Below are 26,382 nucleotides of genomic sequence, written 5' to 3' on the forward strand. Positions count from 1 at the left end.
ATTAATTGTCTAGGTCTCACCTCACTTGATCCTTTAACTCCAAGTTCTATGCTTTAAAATTTGCTCCCTCCATTAGCCCTTAGCATAGCTGTAATTTGTTTAGTTCTTTCTTCAACAATTCATAAATTTTAGTTTTATGACTGTTAACTAATGAGCCACATTATTTTATTTTCTCTTTTGCTACAATGAATGCAACTTGAAAGAAATCAATGATTAACTTTTGTATATTTATGTTTCCCTAGTACCCATCCCAGTGCCTGATATATAGCAAACTCTGTGCATGTCTTTAAACTGTATGTGGTAAAGCTTAAAATAGTGCAAATTATTTTATAATGGAAAACAATAATCTCTGCCTCACCCCTCCTTGTCCCATTCTGCAGAGACTGTTATTTTCAAAACTTTCAATATTCAGTATTTAATATCTTACAGCTCTTCACTGATTTTTCATTCCTCACTATGAAATATGAAGATTTAACTAAACTACACCCCCTGAATCTTCTCTTCCTCTTCAATTTTGATAGTTGTATTGTTTCTTTAAATCATATTTTTATTGTAGAGTATAACATATATACATAGAAGGATTAAACAAACATTTATTGAATGATGACTATGTACCAGGTCCTACTCTAGGCATTGGGGATAGATCAGTACCTGAAATATAAAAGCCCTGTCCTCTGGGAGCTTGTCTTCTAGTGGGGGTGCATAGAATAAAGACAATATGTAATATATATGATATGTTTGGAGGCGCTAAGTGCAAAGAAGAAAAATAAAGCATGTGAAGAGGTTAGGATGTGCCGGGCAAGGGGGAAATAACCTTAAGACTTGAGATCAGTAAACGAATGAGTTCAGGTAGAAAAAATAAGAGGATCAAGGACTGACTTTGGTGGCACTCCAATGTACAGAGATCTGGGAAATACAAAAGAAACTGCCAAAGAGACAGAAAATAAGAAGCTAGTGAGTCGTAGCAAAATCAGGAGAGAATGCTGTCCTGAAAGCCAGTGAAAGTGGTTCTATAACGTCAAATGCTGCTATTGGTTTCAGTAATATGTGGACTGAGAATTGGCCACTGGATTTAGCAACATGAAAGTCAAATCAGTTCTGACACGTATGAGAACAATTTCCATGGAGTTCATAAGAGCAAATGTCTATTTGGAGAGAGTTTAAAAGAGATTGGAAGGAGGGGAATTGGGGACTGGCTCTTTAAAGAACTTTATTTTAAAGTCAACAGAGAAACCAAACTACACTTGGAGGGGAATTTGAGACACAAAGGTTTTGCTATTGCTTTTGTTTTATTTTAAGATGGAGGGTATAAACGGATGTTTATGCTGATTGGAACGATGCATTAAAGGAAGAGAAAAAATCAGCTGCAGAAGAGAGAGTACTAGTAGAGCAAAATCTTTAGGTAGGTGAGAGGAGATGGGATTTAGTCCACAAGTGCTACTGTTGGTATTTGTGGTATTTGGTTAAGAGCACTAAGTTCTTTATTGGTTGTCTTTCTATCTATCTATCTATCTATCTATCTATCTATCTATATTTCACCCTCCACTTATTTATTCCTTAGACTTCGGTATTAGCTTTTCACCTTCCTTTTTTGTGATATGAGGATATTTCCATCCCCACCGTACCTTTCACCTTTCCTCCTCAATTCTACTTTCCAACTACTGTAAGGTATAAATGAGAACATTTATACTGTGTTCTGTAACCATAAAGAAGTATTCTTTTTTTTTCTGTTAAATTCCACCTTGTCTGTTGCTACCCCTTCCTCTAGTTTAATCACTTTCCCGTGGATCTGCCTCATGCTTCAACAGTGTTTGAGCAGAACAGACCCAGGGACTCTCCCCCTACGTCTTCAGTCTCAATCACCCTCCAACTGCTTCTCCAGCTGCAACCTCTGGGACCATCTCCTGGGCCAGCCCCTCCTCCCAGAACCATCTAACACTTTGTGCATGTGAGTGTATGTGATTAGCTCCTGTCTACCAACCATGAGCTCCCAAATCCGTCAGAATTATTCCACTGATGTGGAGGACTCTGTCAACCGCCTGGTCAACCTGCATCTGCAGGCCTCCTACACCTACCTCTCTCTGGTCTTCTATTTCGACCATGATGATGTGGCCCTGAAGGGCATGGACCACTTCTTCCAAGAGTTGGTGAAGGAGAAGCACCAGGGGGTGGAGCATCTCTTAAAGATGCAAAACCAGCGTGGTGGCCACACACTCTTCCAGAACTTGCAGAAGCTGTCCCAAGATGAGTGGAGTAATATCCTGGAAGCCATGGAAGTCACCCTGGTCTTGGAGAAGAGCCTGAACCAGGCCCTATTGGATCAGCATGCCCTAAGTTCTGTTAACACAGACCCTCAGCTCTGCGATTTCCTGAAGAACCATTCCCTAGAGGAGGAGGTGAAACTCATCCAGAAGATGGGCAACCACCTGACCAATCTCTGCAGGCCAGGCTAGGCGAGTGTCTCTTCTAAATGCTCACTCTCAAAGCATGACTAGGATCCTCCAGAGCCCAGACGCCTTTAGGGGGCCCCTCTGCATTCCTCTGGCATCCAGGCTTCTGCCTGAGCCCCTCCCTCCAGCCAGGATGCATCTTTTTAAACAGCCACCTTGCCTGCCCTGTTAACAAGTCCTGAACCAAGTGTAAACAATAAAGTTTTTGGAGCAGAAAACGAAAGGAAGTATTCTATGCTTTGAGTATAAAATCATTTCAAACACAGCCTTTATGTTATCATAACTATATTAACTGTAGAATCAATGGTGAGCTACAATTATATTTCTTCCTTAGTGGGTCCAGGGTCAAGACCACTGTGTCAGTGGGGGAGAATGTGAGGTTTCAGCACCCAACTGATTGAATTTTCTAGTTTCTTATATACCATGAATTGTTAAAAATTAGGAAACATTTTAATTACTCTTCTAATTTTCACCCATTATTTTCTAGATCTGCTGTATCTGACACCTTGAGATAGCCTCTCATTTTCTTCTTGTTAGTTACCTGTTTTTTTAGAGTACCCATGCTGTCTTCTTTCGAGTTTTCATTCTTGTTTTACTGGACTGTGCTCTCGGGAAACTTAAAATTATTCAATTGTGACAAACTTTTTGAGTTCTTGAATGTCCCCAGAAACTTTATTTTTCCCTCATACTTAAAATTTGGTTGGTTATAGAATTTTAAATTCAAATAAATTTTTCTCAATCTTTGAAAGTATTTCTCTTTTTTTCCCTCAACATATAGTGTTTACCAATGAGAACTCTGAAGTCCTGCCCATTTGAAGAGAGTTGTGTTTGTTTCTCCTTTGGAAGATTTTAGACTTTTCTGTTTATCTGGCAGTATGAAATAGGCCAAGAATATGTCTTTCATGGGGATTTTTTTTTCAAGCAACCATCTGGGTGTTCAATGATATTCTTCATTATGAAGATTCCTCTCTTTCAGCAGCTCTGGAAAATTCCTTTATAAAATGGCTTTGACAATTTTCTTCTATTTCCTCTTTGTGCTTGTTTAGTTTTATTTTATTTTTCCTCTTCTTGGGACTCCTATTATTTGAATCTTGGAATTCTGAGTTAATCCTCTGTGTCACCATTTTTTTCCCTACGTTTTTGTCTTTCTGTTCAATATTCTGGGAGATTTCCTCATATTTTGCCTTGCGACTCTTTCCCATTTTGTACTTCTTCTCATATTTCTTCTCACACTTTCAATTCCCAACTTATTCTTGTTCTTTGGTTACTTCATCTTTCTCAGTCTCTGTTAGGAACCAAATACAGTAATTTTTCCAAAGTGCTCTTTTGTTCCCTAAATTATCTCTTTCTTCTGGCTAAGCCATTCAGTTTGTTTGTCTTAGTTCTTCTCTCTTGTTTACTTGCCGTCTTGCTCTCTCTTTCCTTCTTGCTCCTGGCTTTCCTCATACATCTGAGGATCCTTTGTACTTAAGAATGAAACACCAATTTTCTTGATAACTGGAGTAGGTTTCTGCCACTTTACTTTGTTTGGGTCTAAGTTTACATAGACCTCTTCCATGAAGATTCATGCTGGCTTGGAAATATCAGGACAGTGATGGGGTTTCTAGGTTGTCTGATTAGATTTTAGAATGAGCAGACAAGAAGTGGGCAGATAGACTGTATCTTTCACTTAAATGCCAGAAGGAGAAGGATTTACCCTGAGGGCCTTGAAATAACTCTAGCTCTTCATATTCATTATTTTAAAAGAGATGATCCATCCTATTTTAGTGTTTATTTGTATGTTTTAATCCATGTTTAATCCATCCTTCTGCCATCACCCTCTCTGTTACTGCCACTCTGAGTTGAACTCCTCACTGAGCTGTGCAAGAAAATTGGCTTGCTCTATCCTGGAGCAACCTTCAGTACATTGCCATAGTTTCTCTTCTGTTTCATCTGCAACTGGCATTCGTTTTCATTATGTATTTCAGAATTTTTTAAATCTCTCACTTGTTTACCAATTCCCCTTTGTTTGTTTTTCTCACCAATGTATTTCCCCATTTTGTATTCTTTTACTGTCTTTTTCATCAGAGTTTTGAAAGGAGAGGCCTGTGTTCAGCCTACATTGCGAAAGAGACACTTTAAAGGTTATGTGAATTAATTTACAGCTGCCTCTTGTATATGTTTGATATTTGCCAGTTTTTCTCTCAGTTTCAATGCTTATGTAAAGTGTGCAAGATAAGAAAATGAAAACTTTAAACAGCTCTGTCAAATTGAACTGTCTGTAATAGTGGAAAGACTCTATTTTGAGCTGTCTCATACAGTAGCCACTATGGCACATTTTGCTATGAGTAATTAAAGTATGAATACTGCAATTGAGAAGTTGATTTTTCTTATTTAATTTAATTTTAATTGATTTAAATTTAAATAGTCACATGTGGCTAGTGGTAACTGTATTGGAAAGCTTAAATTTAAAGCATACTTGCCCCTGACCTAAGCATGGTTGATATTTTGAAATGCTTGAAGCAGCAGTTTAGAAAGTATCATTTTTTTCATCCTTTAAAAGAAATAGTAATTTTTTGTAGGGTGACATCTCACAAATAGTTGTAATTTTAGGTCATTTCCTTTTTAGTCTCTCTAAAGTGCTTTTGCTTTTCACGGCCTTTTATTTGTTCTTGTAATAATTAATTCTCTCACACTGGATACAGTCTCCTTTAAAACATCTAACTGTGTCTGTGTATAATGTGAATTTTAATGAAAAAGAGAATATTTCCCTATAACATCATGCAAACTGTTATTATTTGTTTTTCTATTTAGTTATTTATTTTTAACTTCTTTATATCTACAGCGTCAGAATTCCTTAGTTCCTATTTCCCAGGTTATCTTGGCTTTGGGTTATTTTTTAGACATGTTGACAATTCATGGCCCCAAGCTACTCCTGAAACATAAATGAGTAGAACTGAAGCAGTAATCAGAAAATAAAAAGAATTTTAAAGGAGCAAACACATGTATAAATAGAAAATGTAACAAGCAACATGAAATATCTCTTAAAATAGAGACACAACCATGTACATAAATGTTCAGACCAAATATAGAAATAATTTCCAATACTGGTATACAAAGAATGCATTTTCTTTGGGCTTGATGGATTTTAATATCTTTATTACTTTTGTAAAAATGTACATTTGTTTTATTATTAACAAATAACATTGCAAAGAAGTACAAAGAAGACAAAAAATAACCCCAAACCCTGCTCTCTGAAGATAACTCTTTTAGATTTTCATGACCATTTGCTAAAACATCCTGTGCTATCTTTATACTGCAAGAGTGAAATTTCTTCTCAGTGCAAAATATTGCATTGGTCTTCATGGCATCAGAAAGTTCACCTTCCTGCTTTGTTTGAAATGGAAGTGAATCAAAATTGTGTTTTCCGCTGCTCCATATTCTACCTCATAGAGATTTATAGGATTTTCACTTCAGATATTCTCCCCTCATTTCTTTTCAGAATTTATACATGACTCTGCTTATTTTTGAACAGCAAAAATATTATATAATATTATATCTGAAAAATGTCTCTTGGGTGAATTATTATTTAATGCTTAAAAAAAACCATTGATTTCTTAAATACATTAATTAAAACGTTTTCTTTTACATGAAAAAATATGGAGCTCAAAATTTGTATTCATTCGTCATTTATTTATTTATGATTCATTAATTTCATCTTAAGCAACTATGTACAAAGCATTTTGCTTGGCACTGCATAGCATTATTAAAAGTGACGCTGTATCTGTTTTTTACATTTTAGTAGAGAAGAAAGATTTGCAGTTTGAAAATTCTGTAATTTCCTTTACTGATGAAGAATAATATAAAAGAAACATTTATATAGTAATTCATCCCAGGGTGTGCTTATGTCATTGGTATATCAGTACTAAATAAAAATCAGTTGTATGTTGATGTCAGCTGGGAACATGTACATACAGAGAAGATTGCCCAAACGCATCGTAAGAGTGTTCTAGGGGAAATACCAATGCTGCTGGTGTGTGTTGCCAACGCCGTAGCCCTCACAGATCTCATAACTCATGCAGATAATGTTGAAGGCAAACATGCCACCACTGCTGGCCTCTGATAGCCAGGCTATCTCTGCTGCTGTACGATCTAGGAGGAATGACAAACTGCACTAGCCCGCTTCCTCATTTCTCACTTCTAAATTTATGCATCTTATGCTGAGGCATCTGATAGAGACAATGGTGTACTGGGGCTGGCTTCAACAGGCTTGCAAAGGCCGACAGTTTGCATCTATAATCACTGCCTGCAGTGATTGCTGGCACCTTGAAGTCAGTCATGGTGGAGTATTTATTTACACCATGTGTTTTAGTTTCCTTTAGGTGCTCAAGCAAATACCATGCAATGGATTGGCTTAAACCATGGTAATTTATTTTGAGGCTGGGGAAAAGTCCAAATCGAGGCAGCATCAAAGTAATACTTTCTTCCCAAAGACTGGATTTTGGGGCTGGCTGCCAGTGATCCTTGGTCCCAGGCTCCTCTGACACATGGCAATGCACATGGTAGCCTGTCCTGGCCTCTTGCTTCTCTTCCAGGTTCCACTGAACTTCAGCTTCTTGCTTCCCATGGCTTTCTCTCTCCCTGCTTGAGTCTCATTCTCCTTATAAAGGACTCAGGAATAGTATTAAGACCCATACTGAGCCACACCTTAGCTGAAGTAACCTCATCAAAATGTTACACTTGCAATGGGTTCACACCCAAAGGAATGGATGAAGTTTAAGAACATGTTTTTCTGGGGTACATACAGCTCCAAACCACTACACCACGGACATTGGGAAACACTACAAATCAGGGAAATTTTTTTAGATGTTTATTAAACTCTTTCTGAAAGAGATTGCAGCATTTTATACTCCCATTTGCAATGTTTGAGAGTTCTAGTTATATCATATCCTTTTCACCAGGATCAGTCTTTTAAATTTTAGCATTTCTAATAGGTGTGAAGAAGTATTTCATCATGGTTCCAATTTGCCTTTTACCTGATTACAGCATCTTTACATGTGTTCATTGTTCATTCATACATCTTCTTTTTAAACGTGTTTGTTCATGCTCTCAGCTCAGTTTTTAAAAAGTTAGGTTGTTTGCTTTATATTTAATTTGTTAGAGTTCTTTATGAAATCTGTGTACAAGACCATTATCTTATGTATCTATTTTTTTGCAAAGTCTGTACTTGCATTTTCATTTTCTTAGCCATGTCTTTGAAAGAGTGAATGATCATTAAGGTTGATGAAGTCCAATTTATCAATTTTGATGAAGGCCAGTTAATTGACTTTTTATTTTCTTGTTAGTGCTTATGGTGTCCTATCTAAGAAAGCTCTGCCAATCAAAGGGTAATGAACATATTCTCCAATGTTTTCTTCTAGATGTTTACATTTAGATCTGTAATCCAAATTGTTATGTGGGTATGTGTATGTGTGTGTGTGTGTGTGTATGTATGTGGTTTGAGGTAGCTGTTGAGTTTGCCTTTTCATACAGATATCACAGTTATTCTAATACCATATGTTGCAAAGACTATCCATTTCCTATTAAATTACATTTTATATATGTCTGTTTAATTCTGTAGCTTCTATACTGTTCCATTGATCTATATGTTTAACTTTGCACTAATACCACATTTTAAAAATTAATATAGCATTAAGTAAGCTTTTAATTCAGATAGTGTAAATTCTCCAACTCTGTTTATCTTTATAAAAATTGTTTTGGCTGTTCTCGGTAGTTTTCCTTTTCATATTAATTTTTAGTTTCAGCTTATCAATTTCTAAAAACCATGATTGCTTAAATTTGAATGACATTACATCAAATTTATAGATCATATGGGGGAAAATAAACTCTTAAGAATTTGTCTCCCACTCTGTGAAGGTGGTACATCTCTCCATCTATATACATCTTTTGTTTCTCTTGACAATGTATTGTACTTTCCATTTTAGAAGCATGGTATATATTTCATAATTTCTTTAGGTATTTTGGGTTTCAGATGCTGTATTAGTTAGGGTTCTCTAGGGAAGTGGAACCAACAGGAGATATCTGTAAATATGAAATTTTATAAAAGTATCTCACACAACTGTGTGAGAACAAATTCATGTGTGAGAACAAATTCACACAACTGTGTGAAAACAAATTCATGAGAACAAATTCTGTAGATCAGGCAGTGAGCTGGCAACTCCAATGAAGGTGTTCAATGAAATCCCCAGAAGACGCTGGCTGGCTAAAGAAGAAGTAAATGTTCTCTCTCTACTCCCTTAAAAGTCTTCAACTAATTGGATTGAATCCAGCTGATTGAATTCTCTCATTGTGGAAGACATGCTCTTTGTTGATGTAATCAGTCACAGCTGCTATCAATTGACTGATGATTTAAGAAACCGGCCTTCTGGTTTATTAACCAGCCACAAATGCCCTCGCAGTAATGGTTAGGCCAGTGCTTGGTTGACCAGACACCTGGCCACCATCACTTGGCCAAGTTGACACATGAACCTAGCCATCACAGATGCTATTTTAAATAACACTTTTAATTTAATTTTTCAACTGTTTATTGCTAATAAATAGTTGATTATATATATAATATATATAATAGTTTATATATAATCATTTATTGCTAATAAATAATTGATTTTTACATATTAAACTTGTATCCTGTGGCATTGCTAAATTCATTTCTAAGTTCTAGAATTTATCTTTTGTAGATTTCTTGGGATCTTCTTTCAGAAAAGCAGTCATAAATAGAGATTTTCTTCTGCTTTTCGAATTTGTATGCTTTTAATTTATTTTTCTTGTCTTATTGTACTGACTAGAACCTCTGGTACAAAACTGAATAGATACAGAAAGGCAAAATATTCTGGCTTTGTTCCCTGTCATAGGGGATGACATTCACTATTAAGAAGTCAATACTGTATCTCTTCCTACTTCCCACTTCACAATTATCGTTTGAAAACTCACTTCATGAATTTAATAACCATATATAAGTGTAATTCCCTTTACCTGCCCCCTACTTTTGTAAAGTTTTTGTCAAATGTTGATACCAACATGTTATAAACACAACCATTTAATGTTATTATTTTTGCTTTAAATACTTACTTGTCATTCAAGTAATTAAAAGAAGGAAAACAGCCTTTATATATACCAAATTATTTACAATTTTTAGTGCTTATCACACCTTAAATCCTACAGATTCACATTTCCATCCTATATCATTTCCTTACAGGCTTCCTAGTACAGGTCCCTGATGCTAAAGTTCACAGCTTTCACTTATCTGAAAATATCTTTATTTAACCCCCATTTTTGAGGGATATTTTTATTCAGTTTTGTATTCTGAGTTGAAAGTTTTTTTTTTTCTTTGAACACTTGAAATGTGCTGTTTTGCCATCTTCTGGCTTCCACTGTTACTTCTCTTCCTAATGTGTCTTTTTTTTTCATTCTGCTTTCAATATTTATCTTTCTTTAGTTTATAGCAATTGGACTATGAAAAGCATAGTATTGGTTCTCTTTATATTTATCCTGCTTTGGTTTTCTCAATATTCTTGGAATTGTAAATTGGTGTTTTTCATCAGCCATTCTTTCTTTAAATAGTTTTTTCCTTTTTCTGAACCAGTCTCACTATCTTTTCCATTTAGGATATTGTTCCACAAGCTCTTGAGCCTGTTGATTTTTCTTCAGTTAATTTTCTCTCTGTTCTAAGGTTAGATAATTTCTATTCCTTTTTCTTAAAGTTTACTCTTCTTCCCTCTTGAACCAATCTCCATAATTTTTCATTTTAATTTTCTTACTTTCAGTTCTAGTTTCATTTGTTTCTTTGTTATGGTTTGTATTTCTGCAGAGTTTCTCAAAATCCAATTACCTTTATTTCTTTGAACACTTTTTCCTTTAATTAATTGACTATATTTGGAAAAGTACTTTTTTTCCAAGTCCAACATTGGGACCATTTGAATTCAGCTTCTATTTACTGCTTTTATTCCTTAATTGTTGAGAACAATTTTCTGATAAAATTTATATATTTTTGTATATCTTGATACTTTTAATTGAAAATGGACATATTGAATAATATGTAATAGAAATGATGGACTCCATTATCTTCATATGAACAGTATTGATTCTTGTTCTAGCAGACAGTATGAGTATTAACTAATCACTCTGAACTTGTGTTCAAAAGGTTTAATGCTTTGTCAGTGTGCATCTCTGGAAAGCCAGAGGTGTTTACCAAGCTCCTCTAACTTCTGCAGACTTAACCTTCAAAAGTTAATATATTGTCACAGTTTGTATTGCAATACAAAGACAAACATTAATTTTGCAAATACACCTGACTGATTTGGACAAAGGTAAAAAACAATTACATAGAGGAATGTTGGCCTTTTCAACAAATGATGCTGGAGCAATTGGAAATCCATAGGCAAAAACATAAAAATGATTTCCACCAAAGTTTCACACCTTATACAAAAAATTTACTTCAAATGAATAACAGACATAAATGTAAAATAAAAGATTGTAAAACTTTTAGAAAAAAAAAGTAGGAAGAAATATGCATGCTCTAGGGCTAGGCATAAAATTCTTAGACCTGACACAAAAGCACGATACATAAGAAAACACTGATAAATTGGACCTCACCAAAATTCAAAAGATTTACTCTGCAAAATTTCCTGTTAAGGGGAAAAAAAACTGTGGGACATAATATTTTGAAACCACATATCTGTAAAACAATTTGCATCAAGAATATATGAAGAATTCTCAAAAGTCAATTTACAAAAAAGATCCAATTATAACATGGCCAAAAGATTAAAATACATCACTGAGTGGGACATACAGATGGCAAATAAGCACATGGAAATATGTTTCATTAGCCATTAAGAAAACACAAATTAAAACTACAATGAGATGGCAGTATATACCCACTAGAATGGATAAAATGACCTTTAAAGCATTAAGACAGCACCAACTGATGGTGAGAATTAGAAGAAACTGGATCACTCATACATTGCTGGTATGAATGCAAAATGGTGCAGCCACTCTGAAAAACAGTTTGACAATTACTGTAGGGCCCCACAACTATACTCTTGGGTATTTTTCCCAGAGAACAGAAAACTTATGATCACACAAATATCTGAGCATGAGTGTTCATATAAGCTATATTTGTAATAGACAAAAGCTGGTAACATTCCAGATGTCCTTCAAAAGGTGAATAGTTAAACAAACTGTGGTATATCCATGTCATCTTATACTACTCAGATATAAAAAGAACAAACAATTGATACATTCAACTACCTGGATGAATTTTTAGGAAATTATGGTGAGTGGGAAAAACAACAATCTAAGCAGCTTGCATAATCTATAATTGCATTACACTGACATTTTCCAAAAGACAGAGTTTTAGAAATGGAGAGCTGACTGGTGCTTGCCCGGATTTCATAATGGTGGGAATGGTGGTGGTGGTGGGGTGTGTAGGTGTGGTTATAAATGGGCAATCTTACAGATCCTCATGTGGAATTTTTCTGTATGTTGGCTATGTGGTGGATACACAAATCTATGTATGTGATAAAATTGTGCAGAACTAAATAGATGGACATACGTATATACATACACATGCAGACACACACACATGATGTCAAGTAAAATAGTAAATCTGGATAGGGTTGATAGATTGTATCAATGTCAATATCCTGGTTGTAATATTATACTATAGTTGTGCAAGGTGCTACCATTGAGGGAAACTGGTAAAGGGTACACAGAATGTCTCTGTATTACTATTTTTATAATAGCATATGAATATACAATATCTCAAAATAAAAAGCTTAATTTAAAATGATTAAACTATTGAATAATATTTTATAATGGAGGAGATAGAGGAGGGGGAGAAGAGTATATTAGCCTTTATCATAGCCCATGGTAGAGAACTGGAAGCATTAAGAAAGAGTGGATTAAAGGTATTATGTTGGGATATGAATTTAATTTGTGGGTATGGAGAGGATTAGTAAGCAGAAACAACAAAAACAAAACAAAGACTAATTTTAAATGAGATATCCAAGATAAAATAATGTGTATGACACAATCTCAGTGATGTTAAATTAAGTGTGAGTGTTTGTGCATATTCATGTCTTTGAATGTTTAAAGAATTACATGAAAGCCTAGTCACAAATACATAAATACAGAATTCCCCCAAAAGACACAATAATAAGCAAATATATTAACAGAAAGAAATATGCATGAGAAAATGCTGACTAAAGTATTTAGAATGTCTAAAGTCAAGTAGAGCTGGGGAGGAATGCACAGAATAGACTATTGATCAGTGCCTTAGAGGACATGAAGAATAATTTCCCCTGGAGAATACCTTGTGGAATAGACAATAGGTTAAATTTCATATAGGTTATACAAGAAAAACTGAAGCAGACAATTGTTTACATTAAATTATAGGGTTATTGTATAAAATTATATCAATATTTTCCATCACATCTGTCATATGTTGGTGAAAGACATTCACTAATTTAAAATTAAAAATTTTTAAAGTTCATGCCTCAGTATAAGAAGAGATTTATCTATTGTAGGAATTTAAATGCCCATTAATTTTAATATACCATCATTCTAATATTCCTGAAACTAATATAGATAGCTGATGGATAACCCTTTTATCTGTCTCCAAACATCTGCTTTGGTTTTTATAACTCCCTTATTCTTGGGTTACTGGATGTTCACTTTCTACACCATTCCTAATTTACATGACATATACTCTTGGCCAATGTTCAAATGAGAGACCTAGTTATCTGTGGGCAGAGGCAACATGGTGCTCAGAAAAGTGTGTCCTAATTCAATTATTCTGAAGTGTTGTGGAACTTTATCACTAACTGGCAAAAGTTGTTCTAGAAAAAGTAGGAGTGAAACTCAATGTCATAGCTGCAGCTAGCCTTATAAGATTAGAAACAGCATTATTGGTGATTGAAAACATATCAAATCATTGACTAGTTGCAGTTGTTTGTGTCAGAAATCCAACGTGAATTTACTAAAGATACCTAAAGCTTTAGTTTTCTAGGCCGCTCAAAGCAAATACCATGAAAGTTGTTAGCTTAAATAATAGGATTTTATTAGCTTACAGTTTTAAGGCTGAGAAAATGTCCAAATCAAGGCATCATCAAGGTGATGCTTTCTTCCCAAAGGAGGGTTGCCAGAGATCCTTGGCTTCTCTGCCACATGGCAAGTTACATGGCAGCATCTGCACATTTCTTCCCTCTCTTCTGGGTTTTGTTAATTTCAGCTTCTTGCTTCTGTGGTTTTCTTTCTCTCTCTCACCCTTGCTCTTGCTCTCTTGCTCTCTCTTCGTTCCATTTATACAGGACTCCAGTAATAGGATTAAGACCCATCCTTAATGAGGTGGGTCGCACCTTAACTGAAGTAGCCTCATCAAATGGTCCTACTTACAATGGGTTCACATACACAGGAACCGATTAACTTTAAGAACATGTTTGTCTAGGGTAAATACAGCTCCAAACCAGCACACTTAATTTTCTTGAAATTTATCTCTAATAAAATAAACTCAAGTTATTTTTTTTTTCCCAAAGAATATCCAGCACAGTATTTCTCAAACCGTGTTCTCTGGAACAGTAGTTCAGCTGGGTAGTTTACACCAACATGTGTCTAGAGCTTGTTACCTCTCAAATGTTTCTTCTTCTGTAAGAATATTACATATAAATTATATCATATTTAATGCTAAAAATGTATTTCATTTGTTTTAAAATGTCTATATGTATTCAAATTTCTTCTGGAAAGGTTTATCACTTGCAAAATTCAATATATCCCTTTGTTCATATTTTAAGATACTATTCTGAGCTTTACTGAGTGTTTAAATTTTTTTTGATTTTCTAAATTTCAGCTTCTTTTGAATATCCTTCATATTTAAAAATCTTATATTTTACAGGATTAATACACATGATTTAATCCTTTTACAAAGGATTGTGAAAAAATGGAAGCGATTTCTTTAAACAGGCAAAAAATTCTTTTACTCAGAGGATGTGAAGCCATTACGCTGGCTAAGCTACTCTTTAAATACAGGAGAAATATGTTGGACACCTTAAAATGGAATTGTCTCTAATATTGAACCTAAAAGAGTCCATGTGAAGATAAAAGACAGATTCTAAGGTCAACATGTACAGTCATGATTTCATTTGAGTTTCAAAAGAAATCAGGCAAACATTTCTAAACATGAATTAACATAAAAAGCCCACCCATTCAAGTGGAAGAACATGCCATTGGTAACAGAGATACTATCCAATATTTCAAACTCTTTTTATATACAGTACTCACAGAAATTCAACTGACTTTGTACTTCCTGTTTTGTATGAGCAATTTATCATAGAGTGGAATGGGGTGTGTGTGGAGGAGCTGCAGGAATGTTTAGATAGCAAGACAATGAATCATTTTTGCAGATGGTCTTTTGTAAATTTATTTTCCATGTAGTTTGCTCAAGATACTTATGCATTTCTGAAATTCTATAGATAACATAAGGGAGGTGTTACAAGAATGAATTTAAACATTCTTGATCATTTCATAAAATGATGAATGGTGAAAATTTTGTTCTCATTTACTTACTGAGTCTAATAAATACTTTAAAATGTATTTAATTTTTATAGCCTTAAGAAATATTACAGAAAATCAGCATTTCCTAAAATATTTTTGAAGTAACAATACTTTACCAGGTGGATATTTACAATATGAATTGTTTATACAATAACATTTTCAAAATGTCATTTAGGGATGTTTGTATATTTAAACTTGGAAGAAAATAATCTTCAAACCATAATTAAATTAAGAAATTATTTTTATACTCTCATGGCTATATTTGACATTTTTTTACCATAGCAGAGATACCTCACAGTTAATGGGAAGCTTAAAGGTTTTTGCTGTAATGAAAAATTCATATCTAGTGTGTCTATTGCTGATTTTGAGATTCCAGTGAATTTGATTCCTGAGATTCCTAAGAGATTGCAGTGCAGGCAGCTCTAATCAACCCATGATGGTGTCTGGAGTGCTGCTCTTAAAGGATTTTGAGGTGGCATCCAGAACAAGTGGATAGGTCTAATTAAGTGATGTTATGATATTTGCTGTGGCTGTGGGAAGGAGGAGCTGTAACATAAATTCCCCGTAGCTGCTGTCTCATTTCCTACCCTTTATGACTCGGACAACAGTAGAATTTTATAGCATCTTTGTAGTACTAGGTCATACTTCTGTTAGATGGGTTGTAATTCACTGAGAAAGGAGTAGGTTTAAAGTGGTTTTGTTTCATTTTGTGTTCAAGTTTTATATGATGATAAGATGTAATGCAATTCTATATTCCACTGCTTTATTTGTATTTAGACCAAGGTTTTTCAATTTGCAGATCTCAAACAAAGAGTGGGTCAAAACTAGCATTATTTTTTTTATGGAATAGAATAGAAAAAAGGAGAATAGAAAGTGTCAGAGAACATGGCATGTGGTAAGAGTAGATATTGTTTTGTGAAACTTTTGTTTCAGACTGTGTGTATATGGATCAGATAGTGATGTAAAATGCATCACTCCAGTCGTAGTTAAAATAGTTTAGAACACAGTGGTTTAGATCTCTGTGTTTTCACTATTGTGAAGAAGCTGTAGCATGCCCTTGAACTGACATTGATCTTCCCTGCAAAATATCTAAGGACTAGACCAGAAGAATTGTCTAGACCAAGATAACCCATTTCAATTTTTCATCTAAAGCCCTGGGCAAGGTTTCTAGGCCAATATATGATTGATGGTATTTTTCATTCTGGCGTATTCCTTTGCTATAGTCATTGATTCATTTGACCCTTAGAAACTTTCTAGGAGCCTGAGTCCTACACCAGTTCTATAAAGGTTTCCTTTGAAATTAGCAAACTTCATGGCATAATGCCATTATTCAGTGCATTACATTTTATATTTTTATTTCTTCTTCTAAATGATTATGAGCATTGAATATTCTATTGTAGGAATTTAAATGCCCATTTATTTTAAGATACCATCTTTCTAATATTTCTGAAACTATTTTGATAACCATTTTCCATTGCATGTACAATTAAAACAGATTTCTAATAAATATTTTCTCTAATATAACTGTAAATGTGTGTATACCCTTGAGTTTCAACATTCCTCACCAGATGTTGTTCATTGCCTTAATTGTTATCTCCATTCTCCTAAAATGTACTATTTGCCCATTCATTTATTCACAAGGGTATTCAAGCAAATAGTCTGTGAGCTGATTCCTCTGAAATAGCCATGGGCAAAGCCGAAATGTCTATTTTGAAGGTATGTTTTGTGAATATCTCTCCCATTACTACCTCTCCCAGCATCTTTTTATCAAGGTTGTCTTGTCAACCTTGTAATGTGATTTGATAAATGTCAAAATATCACCTTGTTCTAAATTATAGCCATTACCAGTTTCTGATTTATGCCTGAAATGGTTACTATCCATTTCTTAGTTTAAGCCTTTGTCTACAACTAGACCTTGGTAAAATGTGATTTGCTGCCTACTAATAATGAAATATTGTACTAAATAATTCCTAAATATTTCTGTATATACCCTTTTTTCCACTTCAAATTTTGTGAACAAAATATTTCTGAGGACAAAAATTGGACCAAGTGAAACTTATTCTACCAGGAGTAGGGATTGAACTTTATAACTACTTTGAGGAAAATCAATTTCCACTTAAATTCTCCAATAGTCATCCAGCACCTATCTTAGCTTCCCAGCTGCTAAGACAAATTCCATATAATGGGTTAGCTTAACAATAGGAATTTATTGGCTCACAGTTTCAGAGGCTAGAAGGTTGGATTTCTCTCAGGGTCAGTCTCTTCTGGCTGGCCAGCACTCCTTGGTGTCCCTTGGCTTTTCTGTCAAATAGCTATGCACATGGCAGTGTCCTCTCCTGTCTATTCCAGGTTCCATTCACTTCCAGCTTTTGCTCCTCCACATGGCTTTCTCTTCATAAAGCCTCCACTAATAGGATTACGGTCCAACCTCTTTCAATTGAGCTACACCTTACCTGGAAATAGCACCTTCAGAAGGTCCTATTTACCATGGGTTTGCACCCACAGGAATGGATTAAGATTAAGAACACATTTTTTTCTGGAGTGCATAAGTCAACCTACCACAGCATCCCCTTGGCAAAAAAAGAGATAATTTAAATAAAAGGTATCACTGACTGGTGATCTTTTAGCATTTAACTTATTTCTGAAAACTTTATGATGTGTATATATATATAGATATATATATATGTAAATCAGTTACTTTAGTAAAATAATAAACTTTGTTTCAAAGATAATTTCTAAATTATCAATTAATATTTCAAAGACCACAAGTGTCTTAAGCATGATTTGTACATGGCATTGCATTTCATACTCCATGAAAATGTCCTTTGCTAGTTTATAAGCTCTTTCACAGTAATAATAATTCAAATCAATGCCCCTGGCCCTGATCTGTCGTACAATCAGAACCAAGTATTTATCATCGAAATGAATGAATAAATGACTTCACATGTGAAATTTTACATTTAGAGCAAGAAAATAATGATATAACTTATCATAGTGGCGCTTTTGATAAATTATGATTGGAAAGTGGGCTAGTATGATCTCCTGTAATTCCTAGGGCTGCCATAACAAATTACCACACATCAGGTGGCTTAAAACAAGAGAAATTTATCTTCTCAAAATTCTGGAGGCTGGGAGTCTGAAATCAAATCAACGTGTCAGCTCTAGGAAAGACTGCATTCCTTGCCTCTTTCTGGTAGCTCCAGGCTTTCCTTCTTTGTGTCTGCATCACTCCAGGCTCTGACTCTTTGGTCCCATTGTCTCCTTATCTCTCTGTGCCTTCTCTTCCATCTGTCCCAAATCTCCATCGGCCTTTCTAAGAACACTTGTCATTGGATTTAGTACCCATCCGGATAACCTAGGATAATTTCCTTATTTCAAGATCCTTAACTAAATTACATCTGGAAAGGCCCTTTTTCCAAATAAGGTAACATTCACAGGTTCTAGGAATTTGATGGGAAAATATTATTTATGGGGGCGAAGGGGTGAGGGTAGCATTCAACCTACTACATCTCCGCAGTATGATTGCATGAACTTTGTGAGCAGAGAACAAATCTTGAATTTTCTTTATCAGCATACACTAAAAGACATAATCTTGGCTAATACTTACTGTCATTGGGCCATGCATTTTACACATATATAAACACATAAAATTTCCATGTATGAGGTAGGAATCATTCTTCTCATTTTATAGATGATTGAAACTGAAGTTGGCAGATCTTAATTGACTTGTCAAATTTGCACAAATCTAAGGTGACAGAGCTGGGATACCAGCACAGTTATGCCTTCAGACTGCCAAAATCTCTGTTTTCCTTGGAGCTGAGCACATTCTGATTATAAATATAACCCTCCAGAGCTTTGTGTCATTTGATAGCCTTCACATGAAAATATACACAAGTTTGATTCAACATAATAAATTTGATTAAATTAAATTTCCTGTAACAGTTCAGGCAATAAATTTAAATTGCTTAAGTTTGACGAGCATTTATTTAACACGTGTTAGGGCTAAGTGCACTATTTTTGCAAATATGCAAAATAATAATGAAGCGACTTTCCCACCATAAGATAAAAAGTTAAAAAATATATATACCATAATGGGCATTTAACTTATCATAGTGCAGTTATCAACAGTGCATTTTAAAGCATATAATTCTAGCAATTTTCACAGTTTTCATGCCAAATTTATTTTGAAACCTAAACGTATGGACAAGATTTTACACATATCTTCCCCAGTTTTACTTTTTACCATCATATGACTTTAGAGCCCCAATATCTACTGAAATTGACTATTGAAATACTACAACAGCTCAATACCAGAAGTATGATGTGACCTGGAAAGTAAACTGTGTTAAATGGATCAAATCTTTTCATATCAAAAAAGTAAATATGTAAAAGAGTATTGGAAGTTTACTTTTGCTTCTGGTAGTCTGTTTAGATAAGTGAGAAGCAGTCCAAATCAAATTAATCTAGTCAGAATAGAGAGGATTTGAGATTCAGATTTGGTACCTCTGAACACTGGTCTATTTCTTTTTTGCCTGTTATCACAGAGTGGAGCTTTAACACTCACAAAAAATTGTAAAGACAATAAAGTATTCCCATGTACCCTTAACCACACAATCCATTTTTAAGATGCTACTGTTGGTTAAATTTAAAATTACCATTTTTGTTTTTCATTTATCAGATAGGGAATAATATTTTAATTCCCTCTTCTTATTTATATTTGCAAGTTTGAAATGATCTTGGTGAAAATAAATATTTATCATTACTATTGAGAAATAAGGAGCTCAAGGAGTTAGTAGTAGCATTTTAAATTATTAAGATAATCCATCCATTTTGTCCCTTATAATATAAATATTACAGCCTTCAATATATGCATTTACTATATAAAATCATAATGTCTAATTATTGGCACAACTGGCATTTAAAGAAAAGGTAAATTAGATTCAGCCCATTTCAAAAAATTTCTCTAGATGACTGAAACAAGTACCTCTTAATTTGTATCTTGCTCCTTGGACCACTGGCAATCACAGACTACATGCAGCTTTTTTGCTTCTGCATCTTTTCCCATTTCAATCTTTTAAATATACTTTCTTGATGAAAACACTTCAAAGGATAGGAATAGGAGGGAATGTTCTCAATATGATAAAGGCAATATATGAAAAACCAACAACTAACATCGTACTCAATGGGGAGAGATTGAAAGTTTTCCCTCTAAGACCAGGAACAAGACAGGGATGCCCACTGTCACCATTGTTATTCAACATTGTGCTGGAAGTTCTAGCTAGAGAAATTAGGCAAGAAAAAGAAATAAAAGGCATCCAAATTGGAGAGGAAGAAGTAAAACTTTCACTCTTTGCAGATGACATGATTCTATATGTAGAAAATCCAGAAAAATCTACAGCAAAGCTATTAGAAATAATCAATGAATAGAGCAAAGTAGCAGGCTACAAGATCAACATGCAAAAATCTGTAGTGTTCTTATACACAAGTAATGTGCAAAAAGAGGAAGAAATCAAGAAAAAGTTCCATTTACAATAGCAACCAAAAGAATCAAGTATTTAGGAATAAACTTAATGAAGGCCACAAAAGACCTATACAAAGAAAGAAAACTATAAGAAACTGCTAAAAGAAATTGAACAGGACCTAAAAAAAATGGAAGAACATACCATGTTCATGGATTAGAAGACTAAATGTAATTAAGATGTCAACTCTACCTAAACTGATTTATAGATTCAATGTAATACCAATTAAATTCCCAACAACTTACTTTGCAGAAATAGGAAAACCAATAACCAAATTTATTTGGAAGGGCAAGGTGCCCTGAATAGCCAAAAACATCTTGAGAAAGAAGAATGAAGTGGGAGGTCTCACACTACCTGACTTTCAAGCATTTTACAAAGCTACAGTGCTCAAAAGAGCATGGTACTGACATAAGGACAGATATACTGACCAATGGAATCAAATTGAGTGCTCAGAAAAAGACTCTCGCATCTATGGACAATTGATCTTTGATAAGGCATTCAAGCCAAAGCAACTGGGACAGAGCAGCCTCTTCAATAAATGGTGTTTGGAGAACTGGATATCCATTTCCCAAAGAACGAAAGAGGACCTGTCTCTCTCACCTTATACAAAAATTAATTCAAAATGTATCAAAGGCCTAAACATTAGCACTAAGAACATAAGACTCTTATAAGAAAATGTAGGGCAATTTCTTAAAGATCTTATGATAGGAGGTGGTTTCCTAGACCTTACACTCAAAGCACAAGCAACCAAAGAACAAAGAGACAAACGGGATCTCCTCAAAATTAAACACTTTTGCACATCAAAGGACTTTGTCAGAAAGGTAAAAAGGCAGCCTACACAATGGGAGACAATATTTGGAAACCACATCAGATAAGGGTTTAATATCTCGAATATATCAAGTGATCCTACAACTTAACAATAGAAAAACAAACAACCCAATTAAAAAATGGGCAAAAGGCATGGACAGACACATTTCTGAAGAGGAAATACAAATGGCTCAAAAACATGAAAAAATGCTCAACTTCACTGGCTATTAAGGAAATGCAAATCAAAACCACAATGAGATATAATGTCTCACCTACCAGAATGGCCATTATCTAAAAAATAGAAAATTACAAGTGCTGGAGAGGATGTGGAGAAAGAGGAACACTTATTCATTATTGGTGGGAATGTTGAATGGTGCAACCACTCTGGAAGACAGTGTGGAGGTTCCTTAGGAAGCTAAGTATAGATTTGCCATATGACCCAGCTATTCCATTGCTAGGTATATACTCAAAGGAACTGAAAGCTAAGACACAAATGGACATTAGTAAACCAATGTTTATTGCAGCATTATTCATGATTGCCAAGAAATGGAAGCAGCCCAAATGTCCATCAATGGATAAGTGGATAAACAAACTGTGGTATATACACATGATGGAATATTATGCAGCTGTAAGACAGAACAAAGACATGGAACATATAATAACATGGATGAACCTTGAGGACATTATGTTGAGTGGAGTTAGCCAGAAACAAAAGGAAAAATACTGTATGGTCTCACTAATATGAACTAACATTCATTAATAAGCAAACTTTGAGAGTTAAAAGCTGATAACACAGGCTACCATGAGATAGAAAGAGGGTAGAGATCAGGCATTTGATGCTGAAGGACTACAGAATGTTCAGCAGGATTGATTGTATAGATCCAGAAATAGATAGCATAATACTCTGTGTTGGTAGCACAATATTGAAACTACACTGAACAAAGATGTCCGTGAGTAAAGCTGAAAGAGGTGGGCTAAGGGCATGAATGACACCTGAGGTGAAGACAGAAGATAAAGACTGGGACTGTTTAACTTAGCAAAAACTGGAGTGGTCAATGATTGTGACTAAATGTACAAATATAAAACTGTTCTTGCATGTGGGAGAACAAATGAATGTGAACCATGCAGAATGTTGGAAAGGGGATGGTATTGGGAAAAAATATAATCAAAGCAAACTGGAGTCTATGGTCAACAGTAACATTGTAATATGCTTCCATTAAATTTAACAAAGGCAATATACCAAAGCTAAATGTGTATGAGAGGGGGATATAAGGAAGGGATATGGGATTCTTGGTAGTGGTATTGTTTTCTGACCCTTCTATTATATTGTATTGTATGATATTTTATTTTTCTTTTTATCTTTTTTATTATTTGTTAATTTTTTTGTAGTAATCAGTATGTTCAAGTGCTGACTGTGGTGATAAATGCACAACTGTATGATGATACCATGAACAACTGATTGTACACTGTGGATAATTATATGGTATGTGAATATAGCTCTATAAAATTGTATGCAAAATTATAAGCAGGGATAAAAGTGCTGGAGAAAACATGGAGAGAGGGATTCACGTATTTACTGTTAGTTAGGAGGCAGAATGGTATAGCCTTTCTGGAGGACAGTGGGGTGGTTCCACATGAAGCTAAGTATGTGGGTGCCATAAGGTCCAGCAACCTCATTAGGGGGCATTTACTTGGAGGATCTGAGAGCAGGGACATGAATGGACATTTGCACACTGGTGTTTGGGGAGAGAGTAGGCATGATTTGCAATGGGTGGAGGTGGCCTAAGTGTACATTGACTGAGGAACAGAATGGTGAAGTGTTGTGTGTGCATACAATGAAATATTGAGCTACTGCAAGAAGGAGTGAAGCTGTGAGACATGCGATGAGGTGAATGGAACCTGTAGACAGCATTTTGAGTGAACTACACCAGAAACAAAGGGAAATACTATAATGCCTCACCAATATTGACTAACTACAATGTGTAAAGTCAGGATTGAAACGTAGAGTACAGCTTATCAGGGGAACATTTATTGTAACGGTCCCTAGACTGTAAGCTCTTACAGCAGTCACATCTATTCCTGAATTGTAATGGCTATCTCCAGATTCTGAGATGCTGATCCCTTTGTGTATAACCTGATTGATCCCTGGAACTTTGGGTATCTGTGTGACACCTGAAACTCAGAGCTAGAACTCAGCAGATATGAATGCCAGTATTAGCACATATAGCAACTGTTAAAAAAGCTGAAAAAGAATCCAGACTTCAACTAGAGATATGAATGAAGCAGATGTGGTTAGGACTAGGGCAAATTGGGCCAAAGGATAAAGGACAATACTGACTGCATTTTAAAACTTCAAATTCATGTGAGACCAAGGGAAGAGATGTTTAGTTGGTGAAAGATCTATATTTCCTAAACAATTTAACTTGCAGTTTGTTCAAATGCCATAATTACATGGAACTTTTAATAGGAAGTGAGACCTGGTAGGTTTGCATAGGTTAGTGTGAAATAGCAACACATCCCAAAGTAATTTGGGCATAGAATAAAAATATATATGCAAGGCCCCCCTGAGGAGCCAGGGGAAAATGCAGAGGTGTTGGGCTTCCTCACCTGGATTGTTGCTGATATTCTCACAAACATTGAGGACTGGCAGTTTGATGTGCCGAGCCCTGTATCACAGGACTTGCCCTTATGAAGCTTGTTACTGCAAAAGAGAGGCTAAACCTGCTTATAATTGTGCCTAAGAATCTCCCCCTGAGTACCTCTTTGTTGCTCAGATGTGGCCCTCTCTCTCTAGCTAAGCTGACTCGGCGGGTGAACTCACTGCCCTCCCCCGTACATGGGATCTGATTCCCAGGGGTGTAAATCTCCCTGGCAATGTGGGATATGACTCCTGGGGATGAATCTGGACCTGACATCATGGGATTCAGAACATCTTCTTGACCAAAAGGGGGATGCAAAATGAAACGAAATAAAGTTTCAGTGGCTGAGAGATTCCAAGTGGAGTCGAGAGGTAACTCTGGTGGGCACTCTTATGCACTATATAGATAACACTTTTTAGGTTTTGGTGTATTGGAATAGCTAGAAGTAAATACCTGAAACTATCAAACTGCAACCCAGTAGCCTTGACTCTTGAAGATGATTATATAGGAATGTAGCTTACAAGGGGTGACAGTGTGATTGTGAAAGCCTTGTGGATCACACTCCCTTTATCCAGTGTATAGATGGATGAGTAGAAAATGGGGACAAAAACCAAATGAAAAATAGGGTGGGGGGGGTGTGATTTGAGTGTTCTTCTTTACTTTTATTTTTTATTCTTATTTTCACTTTTTCTGGTACAAGGAAAATGTTCAAAAAATATATTGAGGTGATGAATACACAACTATATGATGGTACTGTGAACAATTGATTATACACTTTGGATGATTGTATGGTGTGAATATATCTCAATAAAATTGAATAAAAATATATATATATATTGCCAGATGGTAAATTTGACAAGTTATATTCTCCAATTATTCAAATGTCATCAATTTTTATTAATTATTTTCAATAAAACTGATTTTAATCCCCCCAAAACTTATAATTTTCAGTGTGTTTTATTATCAAATGTTTGAAAATATAGTTTATTTTATTTCACAATTGCAGCATATGTTGACTAATCTTCTTCTGTAATTTTTTTTTATTTTGCAAAGCCATTGTTTTATTTATGGTGAAAATATTAATGGGGTTCTATTTAACTTATGATCACTTTAAATATGCATTTTGGACTAAATGCATTTTATTTTATTGTGTGTTTGGATTCTGTAGCTCCATCTGGAACCCCTCTTAAACTTCCAAATCATGCCTCTGTCTGCATTGTTGATATTCAAATGAATGTGCTGCATGCTCATTATCTCTGAGAAAAATCCCTTCTGTGTACTTTATCTCGCTCAATTTCCTCTCCATCCAACCTGCTATCCAAGCCTTGACTACACATACACACACACCTGCACACACTTGAAATGGGAGTACCATGAACAATACATGCCCTTACTTAGCATGGTAGAATATGATAGTATCTATCCTATACAATTTTTCCCTGTCTGTGTTTTTTTGAGGTAAAATTCACATACCAAACAACAAATTGACCATTTTCAAGTATACAATTCAATGGCATTTGGTACATTCACAATGTTGTGCAACCATCACCTCTATTTTCAAAACATTCTCATCACCTCAGAATGATAACATGTACCCTTCAGGCAGTCATTCCTCATTCCCCTTCCCCCAATCCCCAGTGACCACTAATCTGCATTTGGTGTTTATGGATATACCTGTTTGAAATATTTCATATGAATGGAATTATACAAATGTGACCTTGTGTCTGGCTTCTACTTTAAAATATTATACTGACTACTACTGGCTACTTAATTTTATACTTCAGCAAAGGGTCATCCACAGACCCAGTGGATCCACATATAGCACCGTTTCTTCTTCTGCCTTATCCTTCCTAATACAGGCATTCACCAATTTCCCTCTATCGTCCCTGCCCAATACCTATGGAAGCTCGTGCCTTCTTTCCATTCCTGCCACCACTCTACTGCTTCAGCTCAGGTCCTCATTGTCAGTTACCTGGATTATCCTGCCATAATAGTCTCTGTGCATCCAGTCCCTTCTCATTGTAGTTCCTTTTCCAACCCACTGCTAGAATGATTTTTCTTGCATAGCTATAGCTAAGTATGTCACTGTCCTGCTTAAAAACAACAACAAAACAATCAATGTCACTTTACTGCCTTTAAGAAGAAATGAAAGCTCCTTAGCATGTTCTGTAAGGCCCTTGCTAATTTGTCCACCCAAACTTGTTGTCCAACCTTATTCAGCCACCATTACTAGGTCAGATCCATGCATTATTTATCTTTCTCAGCCCTAAAGGGAGAAATCTGGCCTTATAGTAAACCTCAGTAGGTACCAGTTTTAAGCCACAGGCTTTCCCATACATTAAAATCACTTTGCATATTAATGAAATGAGACTGATGTGTATG

At 35.1% G+C, this 26,382-nt stretch overlaps 1 protein-coding gene across 1 annotated transcript; it reads left to right on the forward strand.

Annotated features, from left to right (window-relative positions):
* Window positions 1-1,958: 1,958 nt before the first annotated feature.
* On the forward strand, window positions 1,959-2,453 carry LOC119522075 (ferritin light chain-like). The gene has a single exon (XM_037820777.1). It carries the CDS (start codon window positions 1,983-1,985, stop codon window positions 2,451-2,453), a length of 471 nt encoding a protein of 156 aa, XP_037676705.1. The 5' UTR covers window positions 1,959-1,982.
* The last annotated feature ends 23,929 nt before the right edge of the window (window positions 2,454-26,382 follow it).

Source organism: Choloepus didactylus, chromosome X, assembly GCF_015220235.1.
Source record: "Choloepus didactylus isolate mChoDid1 chromosome X, mChoDid1.pri, whole genome shotgun sequence".
Lineage (NCBI taxonomy): Eukaryota > Metazoa > Chordata > Mammalia > Pilosa > Megalonychidae > Choloepus > Choloepus didactylus.